This window comes from Epargyreus clarus, unplaced genomic scaffold, assembly GCF_041222505.1.
Source record: "Epargyreus clarus isolate Ecla_fem2 unplaced genomic scaffold, WU_Ecla_fem_2.2 ptg000002l, whole genome shotgun sequence".
NCBI lineage: Eukaryota > Metazoa > Arthropoda > Insecta > Lepidoptera > Hesperiidae > Epargyreus > Epargyreus clarus.
Window position 1 is genome coordinate 11,032,908 of NW_027332210.1, and position 18,176 is coordinate 11,051,083.

General features: G+C 39.3%; 1 protein-coding gene across 1 annotated transcript in view; it reads left to right on the forward strand.

Moving 5' to 3' along the window:
- The window catches only part of LOC140747766 (mitoferrin), a 39,041-nt gene that overhangs the window by 17,966 nt on the left and 2,899 nt on the right, over positions 1 to 18,176 (forward strand). The window contains exons 3-7 of the mRNA XM_073080374.1: positions 4,570 to 4,700; positions 5,077 to 5,133; positions 14,451 to 14,590; positions 15,043 to 15,201; positions 16,501 to 16,668. Coding sequence (XP_072936475.1) covers positions 4,570 to 4,700; positions 5,077 to 5,133; positions 14,451 to 14,590; positions 15,043 to 15,201; positions 16,501 to 16,668 — 655 coding nt within the window. The remainder of the gene's footprint in view (positions 1 to 4,569; positions 4,701 to 5,076; positions 5,134 to 14,450; positions 14,591 to 15,042; positions 15,202 to 16,500; positions 16,669 to 18,176) is intronic.

Consider the following 18,176-nt stretch of genomic DNA (forward strand, 5'->3'; position numbering starts at 1 on the left):
ATTCTAGATCTATCTGGTCCTACGACTAGAACTGATTGTTCTAGACTTTTTAATGAGCAGTTTCAATAGGCTTATGTTATGTTCGGTAAGATCGGCTGACAGTGTGGGCAGAGCATGCGATACTAGCGATAGCACTCGTCGGCGCTCGCGGCGATAACGTATCGCGCTGTTTATTGTGCCACTCGCTCGTAATAGCCACATGCTAATTATAATTTATAGATTACACGGCTCACTGGCTCCGGCGACCGCTTCTTGTTATAATCTCATTACGATATTGCTTGTAATGCTTATGAGAATGTTATCGCGAATCGAAAACTACACGCCTGTAATTAACATTTTTTCTTTGAAGATTCTTTTTTCTGTTATCGAGATTTATATAGTGCCTATTATTGTATATAGTAAAGATTTTTTGAAGGTCTTTTGAAAATCAATACATGCTATGGAGTCCTTATTATGACGCAAGGTTTTCATTGCACTGCTGATTTCTAATACGCAAATAACTTTGAAAAATCTGATCGTAGCCTAATGTGCCTGAGGATCGAAGCTCGGAACTCTCGATCCGAGATCTGATGGTTGAGTTTCAACCACTAGGCTATACTGCTGTTTTAACAATTTGGTTATCATTTGGTCTGTGTCGTGGCATCTCTGTAGTTTCAGGGATCAGAATAGGGCTACGGTATCCCCTGTTTGTCGCAAGAGGCGACTAAAGGGGGCTTCCGGGGTTGCAGACGGCACGGAGTGAGAGCTCGAACCGCCCGGCCAGCGACACCGGGAAGGACGGCGGTATGTGTGGTTGCATACCGTCATGTACACCAGACGGTTCCTCCCTCGGCACCGGGTACCTTTTGAAAGGTTCCCCCTCGTTAACAATAAAGAAAATGGTCAGTTTCGTGGAAGATGGGTCTCTTTATCATAATGAGATAAAGATGATGATGATACCTACATATAAACTGCTAATACGTAATGTGAACTGACAATGAGGTGCACTGTTCCCGAGCGGTGGTTGCGCACGCGCACTGCGGAGGCAATGTATCGGCGCGCGATTTCACCGACAGCGGCCCATTAGCCGCTTCCGAGTGCAGCGGCCACCTGTTGCTGCCTGTGTTAATATAACTCAATGTTCAAGGTGGTAGAACCCTTCGTGGTTTGACGCAGCGGCCCTACCGCCACACCTATTTTTGCCCAATAATTGCAGTGTTAAGCATTGCTATGTTCGCGGTTGAAGGATGTGGAATACTTGTCCGATGCGTTCCAACTCATTTCTCAAGGATTATCTTTGGCCTACCTCGGGCAAGACTAATTATCTGGAGTTGATTACAGATATGGCAGACAGGGTGACAGTAGCCACTTACTGGATGGACTGCACTTTCTTTTGCTACAACCAAATCATAAAGAAATTATCTGTATGTTTCTTTATAAAAACAATACTGATACATCTACACTTATATCTGCTACAGCAGTAATTTCCTATTGGCTATATTCTAGACTAAACAGTGGAGTACCTAAAGTATAAGTGATTAACAACATTTCTCTGGCCCATCTCAGATAGATGTAGATACTTCTTAGTCTAATTCTATACGGCCAGGCAGAACGCACGTTGTAATTTATTGTCATAATTGACAGTATAGTCGTCACAATTTAATATGCCCATTTTGACACATGCCATCGCTAGGCACTAAGCATGTCACATACAAATCGATAACCAAAAAAACCTATTTTTACGAGAAAACGATTACAACCCCACATCGTGTTGTATAAATTACTTGATATTTTGTAAACACAATATTTATTTAATATTTTTCTAAATCATCTAAATACTTAATAAAAAGAGGAAAAGAAAATAAATTCTACTGTAATTTAAAGGCTACTGTAATTTTTTAAAAAGGGATAAATAATTAGTTATTGGTAATTCTAAATTTCGATTATTTGAAAGTTAATCGATTATGGTTTCTTCCGAATGCTTTGAAGCCACAAGCTCTAGCCGTCACGTGGTCGTAAACTGCCTACTAAAAAGTCAGTTCAAGACATTAATGACATTAGTATGGCATGTGTCAAAATGGGCCTATTAAATTGTGACTACTATAGGTACTTCCAGTTCCCTCTTCTATTTTGCATCTTATTTCGTAAGACGATATTATATTCGATAGAAACGTGGCTATCCAATACATGTGACATCGGAAACTTGTGTTTATAACAAAAGTAGGATGTACCGGGTAGGCGGGGCCTGGTGCCTGATTGGCTGACTGCGGGATAGTCGCTTTTAATTGGAAGAAATTCCAACCTTGCCATTGGACATCTGGGTTAATGAATGTTCGTGCACATATGACGAAATTGCTATGACAGATCAACATGTTTAAGATGCAGAAAATATCTCTTGGTTGCTTTGTTCAGTGTAAAATGATACCTACTTTACTTTTACGTCGTGTTACAATAATTACCTCCGATTTCTATTAGCCAATATATTTTTAAAACCATAGCAAGGATCCGTATAGGCCTGATATCTTCAATACCTAGGTATAACTTTCGATAATATATCTAAATTCTACTAGATACAAATTTATATACTTAATTTTAATCATGGATCATAAATACTGAAATAGTTTGTAGAATATCTATCCTATAAGTATACGACGATATACGATTAAATTGGATTGGTGCAGAACATCGTTAGCGCAAATTCGTTAGATGTGAAACGAATTCAAATTACACAATTACAATTACAAAAACACAGTTACTACACAGATATGTCAAGTGGCATGGTGTTCCCTCGTGAGGAATCCCCAAGGCCGGAACTCACCCACATTCGCGAGCGAAGGATTCGTATCGATTGTTCGCTGCCGCGTGACCTTGACCGCCGCCCCCGCCCGCCGCAGCCCGCCGCCCCGCGCCGCCGCGTGCCACGTGGCCGCCTGACGTCCTAACAACTCGCGACCCGGACAAATCCAACGACGATCCACTCTTATTCCCTTAGGCTTAGAAACTAAAATTGGCTCGTATACTACTGGAAGGATTGAATGGAAACCCTGTTCACTTTCCTACGCGGGCTGGTTAAGGCGAGATTTATGGTGCTCTGCCACGTGGCCGCATTTTCCGGAACAGTTCGAGATCCGAACATAATACGACTTTGTTCTGCTGGCGCAAGATCTACAATTACATTATCACGTTACTAGTACGATCGACTGACTATAGGAAAATGAACTTTATTGTATCTAGTAGCACGTGAGATGATGACATCAATTTATTAGGACTATAAATACTCAATAAAGACTATATAAAAGCTCAGTCGGTTTCGACAATAGCCACGAGTGAATGGCCTTCGAAAGTGCAATGAGTGATGGCGAGACAGAATATTTGGACGACTGATGGTATATTTACACATATCTATTTTTTCACTTTAAAATGATAACATTGAAGAATGCCACGCAAGTACCTACGTAGCATAACATGCACATCATGCTGATTGTTACAATTATTAATAATTTATGTACATACTGCTATACTATTAGTAGTTAGGTACACCTACTTGAATTCATCGCAGATGATTCAAACTTCGAGAACCGTTTAGTGTTGCTATCTGCTTCCATCACGATGACACGATATAATTTGAAAGTAATGCTTGTGTATTATTCGTAATATTACTAGTCTCTAGCCATTCGATACATATTAATGTATTACGTCAGAAATAGGTGTTTGTGATAAATCATTCATATTGGTATATCAACAATAATTAAGTTAACTTTATATTAACTAAATCTTTATGTATAACCAGGTGACCTATTTAAAATGAATAAAAGCGTCATTAGGGATGTTACTTGTGTCGGCCTAGTCGCAGCAGTGCCTGCGTTTTAGTTCCCTTAAATTACATCATTTCTTTTACATGGCATATAATAAATAATTGGATGTTAAATTAAAGATTTTGTATCATTAAATTTTGATTCTCATCTTACCACGAACATTTGAGTTAGTGAAACAAAATCAGAATTTTTACAAAATTTACAATTACAATAATTAAAATGGCAAGATTTATAAATAGGCAGACATTTGTGGATCGGGCTATTGATTATTTACGTTCGCGTGACAGAATTCAGTCCGCCCGTTGTAATTACTCCTGAACTTGAACTTATGAACTTTGGAGGAATTAATGTTAGTTGTGGATTGCGTTTCCATCCAACGCCGGTATGTTATACAGGGAATGAATCCGTTAATGATCGATAAAATGTATTTAATAAACTAAAAAGAGTCTCGTCATAAATTAACCTTATACTAAAATAAGGTTAATTTATGACGAGACGATGATTTTGGTGGGGAAAAGATTTGACTTCCTCCTGACCTTACCTTGTAGAAAATTTAAAAATAGTTTATGTGGTCGTTATACTGAAATGTATCTAATTACTTGTAATAAAACACTTATGAATATTATAATGAGAGGTTAAGGCTTCATTATAAGTAATGGTTGTGCCTTTCCTCGTAATCCACAGAATTCCGGAAGCAATTGGTTTTGTAATTTAAATGTTAGCGATCTGCGCTGATGCTGTTGACGATGGTGATCGATAATGTTTGTCCTGGCAGGCCGATCCGCGGCATGTCGGCGGTGGTGCTGGGCGCGGGCCCGGCGCACGCCTGCTTCTTCGCCACCTACGAGCAGAGCAAGCACATGCTGGCGCACCTCACCAGGCATCGCCACGAACACATCACACACGGTAAACATGTACAACTAACTCTCTCGATGCCGACGTCGATCGAAACTTTTCTTGATATGGGCTTGCGTAATTGTATAATATCTGAAGTACATCTTGCATAGGTTGATTCTAAACATTATCTATCATTAGAGTTGCAGGAATTAGCGAAATATATTTTACTGTGTTGCAAACACTACTGAAGATATTTTACTGCTCCATGTACCTATTTTTTAAGAGTTTATTCGATTAATATGTATCGCAACGTGGTACAATCAAACACACTAAAAGACTGAAATGAATTGTGATTCTTCCTTGTTAGCCTTGATTCATGTAATACCTCTTGTGGCTTGCTTGACATTGTAATATAAGATATTGATGTTATACCATGTGGTTGCAGGTCTGTCCGGCTGCCTAGCGTCGCTGGTACACGACGCAGTCTCAAATCCTGCTGAGGGTATGTATACGACCAACCGAAATCCGAAACTATATATTTTTTCAGAGTGGACAAGCGTAAGATAAGAATATCGTCATTGAGTTAATGTTACCAGTACATTGTAGCTGAATTGATTGTTATTTAGAGCCGCGCACATTATCGAGCCGGCTCGTCGGTATGTAAAATTCATTACAGCGTAAAATTTCATGTTGAATAATTTATCATGTAAAAAATTAAATTTCCTCGAAACAATACCCCGAAGCATCAAACGTTTACTAGAATGTTATTAATGTTATTATCCTCGTGGTTCTAGAATACCTTGTGAATGTATTATTTATTAGCACTTAAACGATCGATTTCATAAAATATGCATGGTGCAAAAAGCACTGTCGTTATAAATCGATAGTGCACCGTGATTGATGTAAGAATACTTATGTCACTGAAGAGATTGGACCGAGTTTCGGATCTATTCCAGACTGCTTGTAATTCACGAAAAATCTATATCTAATATAGACACCCACACAAAGATCCGTTTAAGTCCATGAGACGTTCAGCAGACATTGGCTTTATACAATTGTTGTTGAAGTTAATATAAATTATAAACGAGAGGCAGTGGCATCGAGGTGTGTGCGCGAACTCGTCTCTTGATTAGTGATTGCTCCTCCGAACCTCGCAAATATCACTTGTCCTCGCCTGAACTCGCTGCTAAAAATTTATTCACTTGTGACCCACTAACTGGTGGGCGAATTCCTCCTCGACACTCTGTCGTTTAATTCTGCCGTTGACTCCATATTTGCATTCATTTACTTTTGTTAGTATTTTGTTTTCAACAGGCTTCAAAATCAAAATTTATATGATGTGCGGTTGATTTTAATAAGTAATCCAAGACACAATTTCCGAGAAAACTTCATTGTGATTAGTTGAATTCGCAAATGTAATGATACACCGCAGGCCTTGTCACAATTAAATCATCGCACTATTTCTGTTGTTAGTTGTTAGAACAGATAACGACGCATTTGGAGTACACGGGGCCTATCGGCCACTTCAACAAACAATAACACCTCACTCGAGAAGCTATACACGTGTTTAATAACTTTTGCTGCCGACTTAGTGCGCGTCATCTTTGTCACGTTTGTGTCATCTTTGAAGCGGAATATACACGTTGCCAAGAAAACTTAATTTCACGAATACCTATTTCTCACTGAGTTCAAGACAGCGTTTTGTCGTACTTTTCCTTTAAATAAATTTAACGGTTGCGTCGGTGAGAAGTTGCTGGTTGCCTGGAAGATGTTTTAAAACGAGTCAACCACAAGCGTAAAAAGCAATGAATATGAATTAACGAATGAATCAATGGAAAAAGTGTTTAACATGGTTGGTTTTGTTCCGGGGAAACATTTTATGCGTATTGACAGCTATTAATTACGCCTAGAATAAATATTCCCCACACGCCAAACGGCCCAAAAAATTTTACATACGTCCCTCACATCACCACTTACTTTGCTTTCAAGTCTTGCTACACCTACAGTCTTGTAAAGAAACAGTTAAATGATATTCGAATATTTCTTGAAACTGTAACAACAGCTAGAAATAGATATTTTTCGGTAGTTAGATTCCAACAGTATGTTACAGTAGAAGGTGACCCAAATATCATACATATTTTTGCACATCATTGATTGTTGTTACCTACAACATCTAATTTAATATGTCTAACGCACGGGATAGAATCGTTACTCATGTGTTCTCTTTTGATGTCCAATTTGTCGCTTAAGGAGCGTGTTCCGGCCCTGATTGTGTGCCATTCTGCTCCGAATGAGGTTCGTGGGAGAGTTTAGTATACCGGGTCTCCACCGAAGAAAACTTCAAATACTTCATACTTATACCTATTTCCAACTCCTATTTTTATAAGTATTTGTAACTGTGGAAACTACTGTTCTTTATGGCTAAGTTTTCTACTATGTTTTCTACAATTTTCTGTTTGCATAATTTTTTTTAATAAAGGGGGAAGTGACGTGCCGAGCAAAATTAATATATGTATTGTCGCTCACAATAAATAGTCATTCAGTCAGTATCTCGCAACCAATGTACTTTTGCACGGAATAAATCAGTTTGTACTATTGTCTGTTTCTGTTACGACGCCTCTTCTATATCTACCTACTCGCAGCGAGCACAGTTTCTTTAATTTTTTGATGATGTAAAAGTACATGTAATCTTGCGTCTTTCTACATCTACGCTAATGAAACTTTTCGGTTTATACGTGATCGTATAAAGAAATTAAGGTTTTAGAGGCCAGTTAAACCATACCGATTAAAACAATATGTACAATGGTTACGATCAAACAGTACAAAATTAATTATTTACTTTCAGGAAATTTGACATCTAATGAGATTAGGTATCGATAAATCATTAAGTATCAATAAAACATGTGTTTGTATTATAACTAAAATTTATATCATATTCATTTAATCATTGTAAATCATGTACTTTCTATTTTCACTTTTACGTCAGAGCAGAAGCGGGTTTTAGTCTCCTTTGTGACCTTTATTAGGTTTGCTGTTGGGCTACAATTTTTAGGATTTATGACTGCTATGTCTATCAAGGAGCCGGTTATAAATGGTTCCAATCTTCTATATCTTTTAAGTTCTTCAAATATATTATTTTATTAAATTATCTATACTTGAGAATGAAATATGGCGCGTTGGCTTAAATTGTAATAAAATTTGTGAGACTTAATAATAGGTACCTAATATTATCAGTTCCCCGTTACGAATGGTGAAACTTAAACAAATATTATTAAATAGACTATTTCAATCTAATGCGTGTTCGCGATAAATGTGATAGAAGTAAAAGTGGAGCGCAGATAATGAACATTGCAAACATTTTCCTTGTTGTCGTATTCGCGGAAAAGTATTAGCTTTTGGCTCACGTGCTCCGCTTCCGCGAAAACGTGGAGCGAGACCGTCTCGTGACTCAGATCCTACTCCAATTCTCCCACTTGATCCCTCATTCTATAGTTTATTAAATTTGTACACGTGTCTCGTGGTTTCTTTCTTCTTGAACATCTACGTATATTGTCCCTAACACACACACGAAAGCTAAGATGAGGCTACGTAGTAAAAATATGTATTTTCTTTTTTTTTTTTTTGAATGAACAATATATTTGAATACCATTTAAAATGTTTAATATCGCTACTTATTGCAATTTTATTGTCTTCATGGTGTAAGCGTTAAAAATTAATGCTATTTTCAGTATCTTTTAGTGATAAACAAGCTACAGGCATGTTTAATTGTCGTCAATTACCTCCTAATGATAAACAATAGCAGCAGTACGCCGTGTAGAATACACTTTTTATATTTTCTATTAGTTGTATGGTTATAATTTGCATATGTGATACCGTGATGCAAATTGTCTCGGGTGGATTCTAGAGTACGAAGTTTTTATACGTAGTTAAATAGTTTAATGCCATCTTAAGTGGAACTTGAGCAAAATAAATGTTTAAGCCTTAATTTGTACTTCATTGTATTCCGTCGCGTTCGATTCTCTTCGACATGGGTCGTTAAACGTTAGGTAGTTACTCGTATATTGTAAAGTAATTCAGGTTACGTACATGTTCCGGTGGTTTCCGAGCAAACATTCAGCCCGTAGCATGTTTAACGTCAACAGTGTGGTCCTCGCGGGTGTTTACTACGTGTGGGAAGCGACGGGCGGCGGCGCAAACACGGGAAGCGGCTCGCAAACATTCGCGCCGCGCCGGCGTCTTGTTGTTGTTGTTGCAAACGTCGGGATGTTGTTGTCGGTGGGAAGTGTTGCTGCGCGGAAGTGTTACACCTTCCCTCGTTATTGATGTTTATATTAACAAGTTGCCTTATTGTTTCACCTTTCGGACGCGTTTTCAATATTTTGGCGTTTTGAGGCTTGTTGTGTTCGGTGTTGGATATGAAAAAGATATTTATCAAAAGCTTTGCGTTTTAGCAAATTAATCCTATTTCGCCCTTATATGCAATTTCATAAGGCACTCGTGGTTAAGGAAGTCAAGATTCCTGACCCTGATCAGTTTAAGCTGCCTGGCACTCTGGTAGCGTTACAGTTGTTAGTCAAAGAACTTGACAATATCAATCCGTCTGAATCTTTGGAGGATAAGATGACATCATCGTCATATTGAATATGGTAGTACATAATTTTCGAATATGTTAATTGGTGATAGATTTTATGGAATCGCAATACAGTTTACTGAGATTAACTTTCTTTCTGATCTCTTCTCTTGTCGGCTTTAGGAAAACACATCTTATTTGATTCATTGGTTCCATCATATTTAAGGGCTACATTTACCCTGCAAATATGCAATTTTGTACATGCTCATTAGAATATTAATATTATAATAATGTACCTAATTGGAAAAAAAATGTGGTGGATTGATTTTTGTTACACGTGTTATAGGTGGGCGCGGCCGCTTGTCTAATCTGTAGTGTCGCTATCGCCATACGCTCAATCACATGACGTTTGCCCATCAATGATTTGACGAAAAACATTTGCAGATGATCGCATATGGGTTAATTTGCAAATTTAAAAAGGGTCGACTACGGAAACGATGTAGGTACTTTTTTTTGTTTACGAGGGAGAAACCTTCAAAAGGTACCCAATGCCTTGGGAGCGGCACAGTGTTCAGTGAGATTCTTACAGCACTAAAACCCCCCCGGTGTCCATTCTCGGCGCTGCGTTGAGGACTCCGGGATGTCGAAGGAACGCAACCGGTGCGTTATGCTATCGGGCTCCACCCAGGTGAGCACAAACTCGCCACACTCTCTGTTGGGTACAACGGCATGCGGCCACACATGCCGCCATCCTTCCCGGGCTCGTTGGCCGGGTAGTTCGAGCTCTATCTTCTTTAACCGCACCAGTGACCAAATTGTCTTCTTCTCAAAGTGCCTCTCCGACTAGCGAATTTTTGCCGTCAATTTTGCAAACTTCCTTCGATCTTTAGCGAGGCGAAATAGTGATCAATTGTAGATACGCTTAAATATTAAGTTAGGGGATGAAGCAAAATTCATTTTGAAAGGCAATACTTTGTGAGAGATAAGTTAGGTACGACTCACATCATAACATATTCCTTCAATATAAAATTTAAAATCTCTAGATTTAAATATGTATAAAATATTAAAAAATTAAACAAAAGTGTGAATCCTATGTAAACTTCATTTACATAGAATTCTAGTTAGATGCGGTTGTCAATACTATAATGTAATTAAAATGTAAATAATACCGGTTATTTGCACCTCGGTGTGAATGTAATTAACTGTACAATTGTATCTACATGCAGTGAAATAGGGTTGTACTTATTACATTTCTGAGTTGTATACGTATTTTTTTATGATGTGCGAGATATACCTATTTTTTTTGTAACGAGGGGGAAATCTTCAAAAGGTACCCGGTTCCGTGGGAGCGACACAGGGTTATGTGGGACTCTTACCGCACTAAAACCCCCCCGGTGGCAGTCCTCGGCGCTGTGTAGAGGACTCCGGGATCTCCAATGGAACGCAACCGGAGTCCTCTTAGCGCTGTGCCCCGTCGGGCTCCTCCCAGGTGATTTTAACGCTCACCACATCGTGTGGTGTGCATGACGGTATGCGACCACACATACCGCCGTCCTTCCCGAGGTCGCTGGCCGGGCGGTTTGAGCTTCCACTCTTGCCGTCCGCAACCCCGGAAGCCCCCTTTTAGTCGCCTCTTACGACAGGCAGAGGCAGTCCCGGAACTACAGGGACAGTGCGAGATGTACCAAAGAACTTGTGTCAATTTAGTTTCCCAGATAAGTAAATGAATAGAAATCACTGTAATATTTTTTTTGTATATCATCATCAATAGCCGATGTAGGTATCTACCAAAGCGAAGTTAGCGCGTCCCAGGCACCAGTGCATTCTGGCGGGTTCCCTCGCGTTATTCAAACTATGTGCGATGTTTCACTGCCTATATCTGCACATTAACAAATCTTTTTATTGTAAGTCTTGACTGAATATCAGTTGAATATCAATAAGAGCAATGCCTTCGCTAGTGTGGAGCCATGAGGACGAGAAATATGCCGACGGAGCATTTATTACGGCTGATATGCAAGTAACACTATACAACCGCACAGAGGCCTCTACCTTGATAAACCTAAAGCCGTAATAAGGATTTATTTAGGGTCCACCTCCACTGCACTGCTGTCCGTAGTCTGTTTCTAGTCAGTAAATATTTTTGTACAAGAAACCACATGTGTGATCATACCATCATTTTAAGAACCTCAATAAAAATGAAAGGGGTAGTGGTGTTATAATCACCGCGTTAGACACTTAGTTGAAAGAATAACAGTTTTCCTTATTATAACATAAAAATTGTGTCTAAAATCGAGAACTCTCTGGAGCGGGTCTCGGAATTGGGTCGTCTTAACCTTGTTGAGTTCAACCCCACGAAGACACAAGTCTGCGCGTTTACCGTTAAAAATAACTCATTCATCATAGCGCCAAAAGTTCCAAAGTACCCCGCTCACTATTGGTAAAAGTGTAGGGATCCTGGGAGTTTGACATCTCGTGTGATGTACAGTATTGGAGTCATTTGGAAGTTAAAGCCAAGTTGGCATCAAAGAAACTGGGCGTCTTGAACAGAGCCAAGGAGTACTTCACTGGGAGGCAACTCCTTTTGCTTTATAAAGCACAAGTGAGGCCCCACATAAAGTACTGCTCGCATCTCTGGGCAGGGGCGCCACAATATCAGCTTAACCCACTTGACTCCGTACAGAAACGCGCGGTGCGAATCGTCAATGACCCAGCGATCTCTGATCGGTTAGAATCCTTAAGCCTGCGGAGGGGCATAGGTTCCCTCCGCGTGTTCTACCGGCTTTACAATGGTGTGTGTTCTGAGGAACTGGTTCGATCTGGTGCCTACATCACCCTTCTTTCATCGCACCACTCGCCGAAGGATGAGGTTCCATCCACATCAGCTTGACCCGTGGTGGTCCTCTACCGTTCGGTTTGCACGGTCATTTTTACCGCCTACCTGCAAAATGTGGAATGAACTTCCTCCTGAGGTATTCCCTCAGGACTATGACATGGAGCTCTTCAAGAGGGGTGTAAAAATAACTCTCCTTCAAAGCCAGCGATGCATTGGCGATTACTCTGGTGTTGCAAATGTCTATAGGTCGCCTATGGACATTTGCAACTTTGTGACTGCTTTCCATCAGGTAGCCCGTCTGCCTTATCGTTAGGTTAAATATAAAAAAAATACGTGTGGCACTCGGAGACTGCCGCGGTAAAGCTATTGCATAGCATTTTTTATGCTATGAAAACGCTCAGAAGGAATTCCAGAAATACAATATATTCTTCTATAATCATCAACATTTACATTAATACATCTTTATCCACTATTTTATCATATCTCCATTATATAAGACATTGCAAATATCAGCTGACATTTCATAACTCCAAGCAAGACTGAACATTCTAAAATATAAAATAGAAAAGTATTTAATAAGTGACGTAAAGTATTAACAACCAGCAATATAAATGGATCAATGCGATGTGCCTGTGACATTTGGCCGAATGTTACAGGTACATCGCATTTTTCATTAATAAATGCACTTTGTTTATTCATATTTAAAACACTTTGTACACAAATTATTTGTACCATAAATGATAATTGATAATGGCGTTTTGATTTTGTGCTGTCAAGTCTGTCAGTTGTAATTGTACGTTTAAAAATAACAAACACTCTTTTACGTTATTTTATCAATCCAGAATTCAACATAGCTTATGTTGATAAAACATATTATTTTGATAATATGGTAATATAATTTTGAATTTTATAATGGGAATATAAAATATACTTCACGCAATTTTAAGATTTCTGCACGGATTATAAAAAAATGTGTATTACTGCCATCTGTGTTCAAGTTGACGAATTAAGGTTATCAAATAAAATAATAAGGAATGTAAAATAATACTTTATTCAATTATATCCATATTTTTCTATTGACAGTCAACAACTCGGTTGCCTGGAGACTTGATATCCAACAGTCCTCCACCGCTATTTTCACTTACACCACCAGGGGCGCCGGCAGCATTTGGTCAAGGTGACGGCGCACCAGTATGCCATTTTCAGTTCTGACTTCATAATGGAGTCTACCTAATCTTCGGATGACGACTCCGAACTCCCATTTAACTCTTGGGTTGGTGTAACTGCGGACTTGTACCTTATCACCTTGTCCGAACTCCTGCGTTGGCGGTGCATTGTAATGTAATCTGGATAGTGGGGCGGATTTCTTAAATAAGCATGCATATAGGTTCTTACCTCTCTGCCGAACATTAACTGATAAGGTGATAAATCTTTTGTATTAGGTGTACGTCTCAAGCGTGCCTTGACAGTTAACAGTTTATCAAATAAACTTCCGCTCTTGCTGATATAAAAGAACATTCAGGTATTAGCCGATTATTTTCTTTTTGTACATTCAAAGATTTAAATTTTAGCTTTGTATATATTTCTTCATTCGTACCTGTATTTTATTTCCTCTTCTAAATTTTCTTCTTCTGTAAGCCATTCAATTTTTTCTTGAATCGCGTAGAATTTGTTCAAATTTTCTTGTAAAGAATTCAATCGTATATTTATTTCTTCAATGTCAATTTTTTCTATTCCCGAAATGTAATTTTCGGTTCGTTTCATTAACCCACGTAATGTGGCTCGTATTTCCTTATTGTTTTTTAGTTCATTCGACATCTCGTCGCCAATATCAAATAAAATAATAAGGAATGTAAAATAATACTTTATTCAATTTAAATATCCATATTTTTCTATTGACAGTCAACAACTCGGTTGCCTGGAGACTTGATAGTTGGATATCAAGTCTCCAGGCAACCGAGTTGTTGTTTCGAGTATTTTCGTTACGGAATTTCTCGATTCGGTCGCCGCGCTCAAAGCCCGCGATAAAAGCTATGCAATAGCTTAAAAAAAGTCCTCCTGATGGTATGTGGCTACTGCCGCCCATGGACATTTGTAATCTAGTCCAGATCAAATCAGAGGTTGCAGGTCGGCAGATGCATTGATATACCTGAGGATGCAGTTGGATAATTATGTCTCCGTTACTCTTCAAACTTGAACAGAGTTGCGTGTAAAATCGTTGTTATGTGTGGCAGTAACGTCTCCAAACTGAAACCACGAAATGTTCTACTAGTACTTACGATTACTGAAATTACTTACGATTACTGAATTGAAATTCTGGTACGCTTAAATTGTCTATTATTATCGTGTATGTTGTTGTATATCAGTGTCTATGTAGTATGGTAGAGGTTGTAGATGTTTGCGCGTGTGGTTCCAGTGGTGAAGCAGCGTCTGCAGATGCTGCACTCGCCGTACCGCGGCGTGTGGGAGTGCGCGCGGCACGTGTACCGCACGGAGGGCCTGCGCGCCTTCTACCGCTCCTACGGCACGCAGGTCGCCATGAACGTACCCTTCCAGGTCAGAACACAACGATAACACTAACACATCGCTTTACACATTATTTATCACACATGTAGCAAACAAACATGCACTTCACTTCAGGGTACAAGCTGGATTTGCCACAGATGCGTTGCTAAATGCCGAAGAAAGAGTTGGAAATACTCCTGAAAGTTTTCTTCTCTTCTAACAAGAACACAGCGCACAGCGCACATTGCCGTTAATGCTGTTAGAACATAAAGAAGTTTTACCGTCGTAATAACTATTTTTGGGGTCGGTCACATTGCTAGATGTTTACATAATTGTGATCAACTGTGGTTTTCGACAATATTTCTTAGTTCGGGTCGTGGATTGTTCGTTTCATCGTGAATTTGCCGTGCTACAATTAGTTTAGCGAGTGGAATATTGTGCGTTAGCGTCACTAGCAGTAACCAGCAGCGACACACAGTGACGTTCGGTGCGCGTGTGTGCAGGCGCTGCACTTCGTGACGTACGAGTGGTGCCAGTCGCGGCTGAACCCGGCGCGCGGGTACGAGCCGCGCGCGCACGCCGCGTCCGGCGCCGCGGCCGGCGCGCTCGCCGCCGCCGCCACCACGCCGCTCGACGTCTGCAAGACCGTGCTCAACACGCAGGTATAAGACACCTTCTTTCCGTTATGCGAAATTAATTTTTCAAGTAGGCCTTCAGGGCTAAATCCGAAACTATGAGGAATAGCGAAAAATGCTGAAAGGAGTTACGAGGCCGATTTTGGTAATAACTAAAACTGCATCATTAGTCTTTTAAAAGATCTTTTTCCCTGGCCGGGAACTTAACGAGTTCATTTTGAAAAAAAATATCATAATCAAAATTTCAAAATTAAAATCAAAATTTATCAAAATCGGCCTCGTAATTCCTTTCAGCATTTATCGCTAATCCTTATAGTTTCGGATTTGGCCCTGAAAGACGTATTTGAAAAATTCACCCTGTATACAACGTGTGTAACCAAAGTTGTAACCAAAATGTAACCAGGAAATTGTCACTGTCATCTATTTTCGTATTTGAAAAATATTTAAAAAAATATATTTTAAAAATTCTATTTTTTAGATCATTTACGAATGAAAAGATTCTTCTCCGCCATTTTTCTTCCATTTCGTGTTTTTGCACCACTTACCTTCACATGTCGGCATTGTTCCGCGTAAATTACACCATGACAGCCATTAAATGGCTGACGCATTTGTCAGCCGTTTAAGCCATTTAATGGTTTCCTTGAATTACTAAGCGGTGAGATATCTATACTTATCTACGGTTATATATGAACGTATAGTCCGCGACAAACTTCTAGTCCGCTCTGGGGGCCTACCAGCATATTTTAAAAATCATCATAGTTCAGGAAAGTTTTATTTCAATATTGTATCAACATTATTTCGTTTCGTACCACGACCTCCTTAAAACAGATTTGTTTTATTCCTGCCCAGTGGTGTAAAAGAATGAGTAATTTGTCTATTTCTTATCCAAGAAGAAACGAAACATCGAAACTATTGTCATCACTTTCGCATCAGGAACTTGACTGTGTTTCGTCATACACGGTTGAACAAACTTAAATCCTTATTCATTTTTCGGTCATCCATTGTATAAAACCAGGACTTCGGAGCGGACTAGCACCTCGGTGCGGACTATACCTAACTTGACAAGCAATTTTTGTAATTTGTGTAAAAATATAAGTTCGCAGTCTCCAAAATAAGTCGAAAGACTGTACAATATGTTCTTCTATTTCTAAAATTCAACCCCTACACTAAAAGTCAGATTCATATACCTATGTATGTACATGGATACAGATCGGGCGGCACTCCGGGACAGTCACGCGAAGTCCTGTTATATGTGTAGATTTGGTTATATTCCAATGACATAATGAATGTATAATATGTGTGTGTGTGTGTGTGTGTGGTGGTCAGGAGGCGGCGGCGCGCGCGGACGGGCTGGCGCAGGCGGCGGCGCTGGTGCTGCGCGCGTCGGGCCCGCTCGGCTTCTTCAAGGGCGTGCAGGCGCGCGTGCTGTACCAGATGCCCGCCGCCGCCATCTGCTGGCTCACATACGAGTCGCTCAAGCACGCGCTCGTCACGGTAACCTACTAACGACCTAGTCACTTTAGCGCGTAATGCATGGTACACGCACGTATCGACGACGAATTATCTTAATTATTTACAAAATAGTGGGATGTAGGTAAATAGAAAACTTAAGACACATAAAATGGGAAAACAAACGAATAAAAATGATTACGTTCCAGTATATCACTATGCTTGTATGTATAGGCACTCATTCAGCATTGATGCCATGGTGCACCCCGGCGCTGGCGCTGGTGAGCACCCTGTCCCCTCCTCCCTGTCACAGTATAAGTATCTATACAGTATTCTCTATCTTCAAACAAACGCACGGAACGCAAGTTATACTTATACGCCTCGATTTCGGTATGCGCTCGATGCAAATGGGCGCAAACGTACCGCAGTGATGAGCGGTCGGTGTGATGGTTTTTAAGCAGTGTTTTTTTTTATTTAAACAATTATATAACGTTCAATTATATGTGTTCTAGTAGATACCATCATAATTTGTTTCTTTTTTTAATATTGGAATTTCGATTTTTTACCAAACACAATACCTGGATTCATAAATAAATAAATGGATAAGACGAAGGAAAATGACATACGAATGATAATTTAGCAAAAGCTTTTCTCGTTGAACATGAACAAATTATAACTAGACTTTTCATACCGAGTAATTTCCAAATTTTTATTATAACTTATTAATTTACTTATTATTTTCTACTAAAACAAAATGTCAGTCAACCTCTACGCCTACTAAGGAGCGGCTATGTAAAGACAAAAATATAATATTTACAATATAAAAAAAAACTAGAAGAAAATCAGACGTAATTAAAATACAATAGGCGCGCGGCGTTAACGCGATCTCTCGTCGAGCGTTCCTGTAGGTAAATAATTCAAGGACAGGACCGAGTTACAATACTGTATAGATTATATTATACTGTGGTAGCGGTTATACTTGTGCCATAACAAACGTGCGACCCGAGTCATAAAACATGCAGTCAAAGGAATGAGACAATGTTGCTCGACTCGTTATCGATAAAGGGATGCCGCTCGGACGCAGGTAGCTATGAACGACGCGGTCGTAACTAACTATATTAATTTAAGTTGTATAACATTTAATATATTGTTTGTTTTAAAAGCATGTATTACAAATACATCCTAAAAAATATTTTGCATTATTTCCTTAACCTTTCCTTCATCGCTCGCTATTGATTATCGACAAATCTCTTTTTTGATACACACAACACTAGAAGTGCGAGCGAAAGTTCCGATATGCCTATAAGTATGAGCGAGAGAACTGATAAAAATGATGTATGACTCAGGTCGTACCTTCGTAATGGTCAGATTATAGCTGCAAAGTAAAGAAAGTGTAGTAGGTAAGCTAAAGCCGCTCGGTGAGATAATTATCTACTCTTGCAGTGATGCATAGGGTTGTCACTTTTATTTTTAGTTAAATATTATTTGCGTATTATGACAGCACTAGGTTTTAAATAACGTAATATAATGAAACGTTGTAATTATTTATTTAT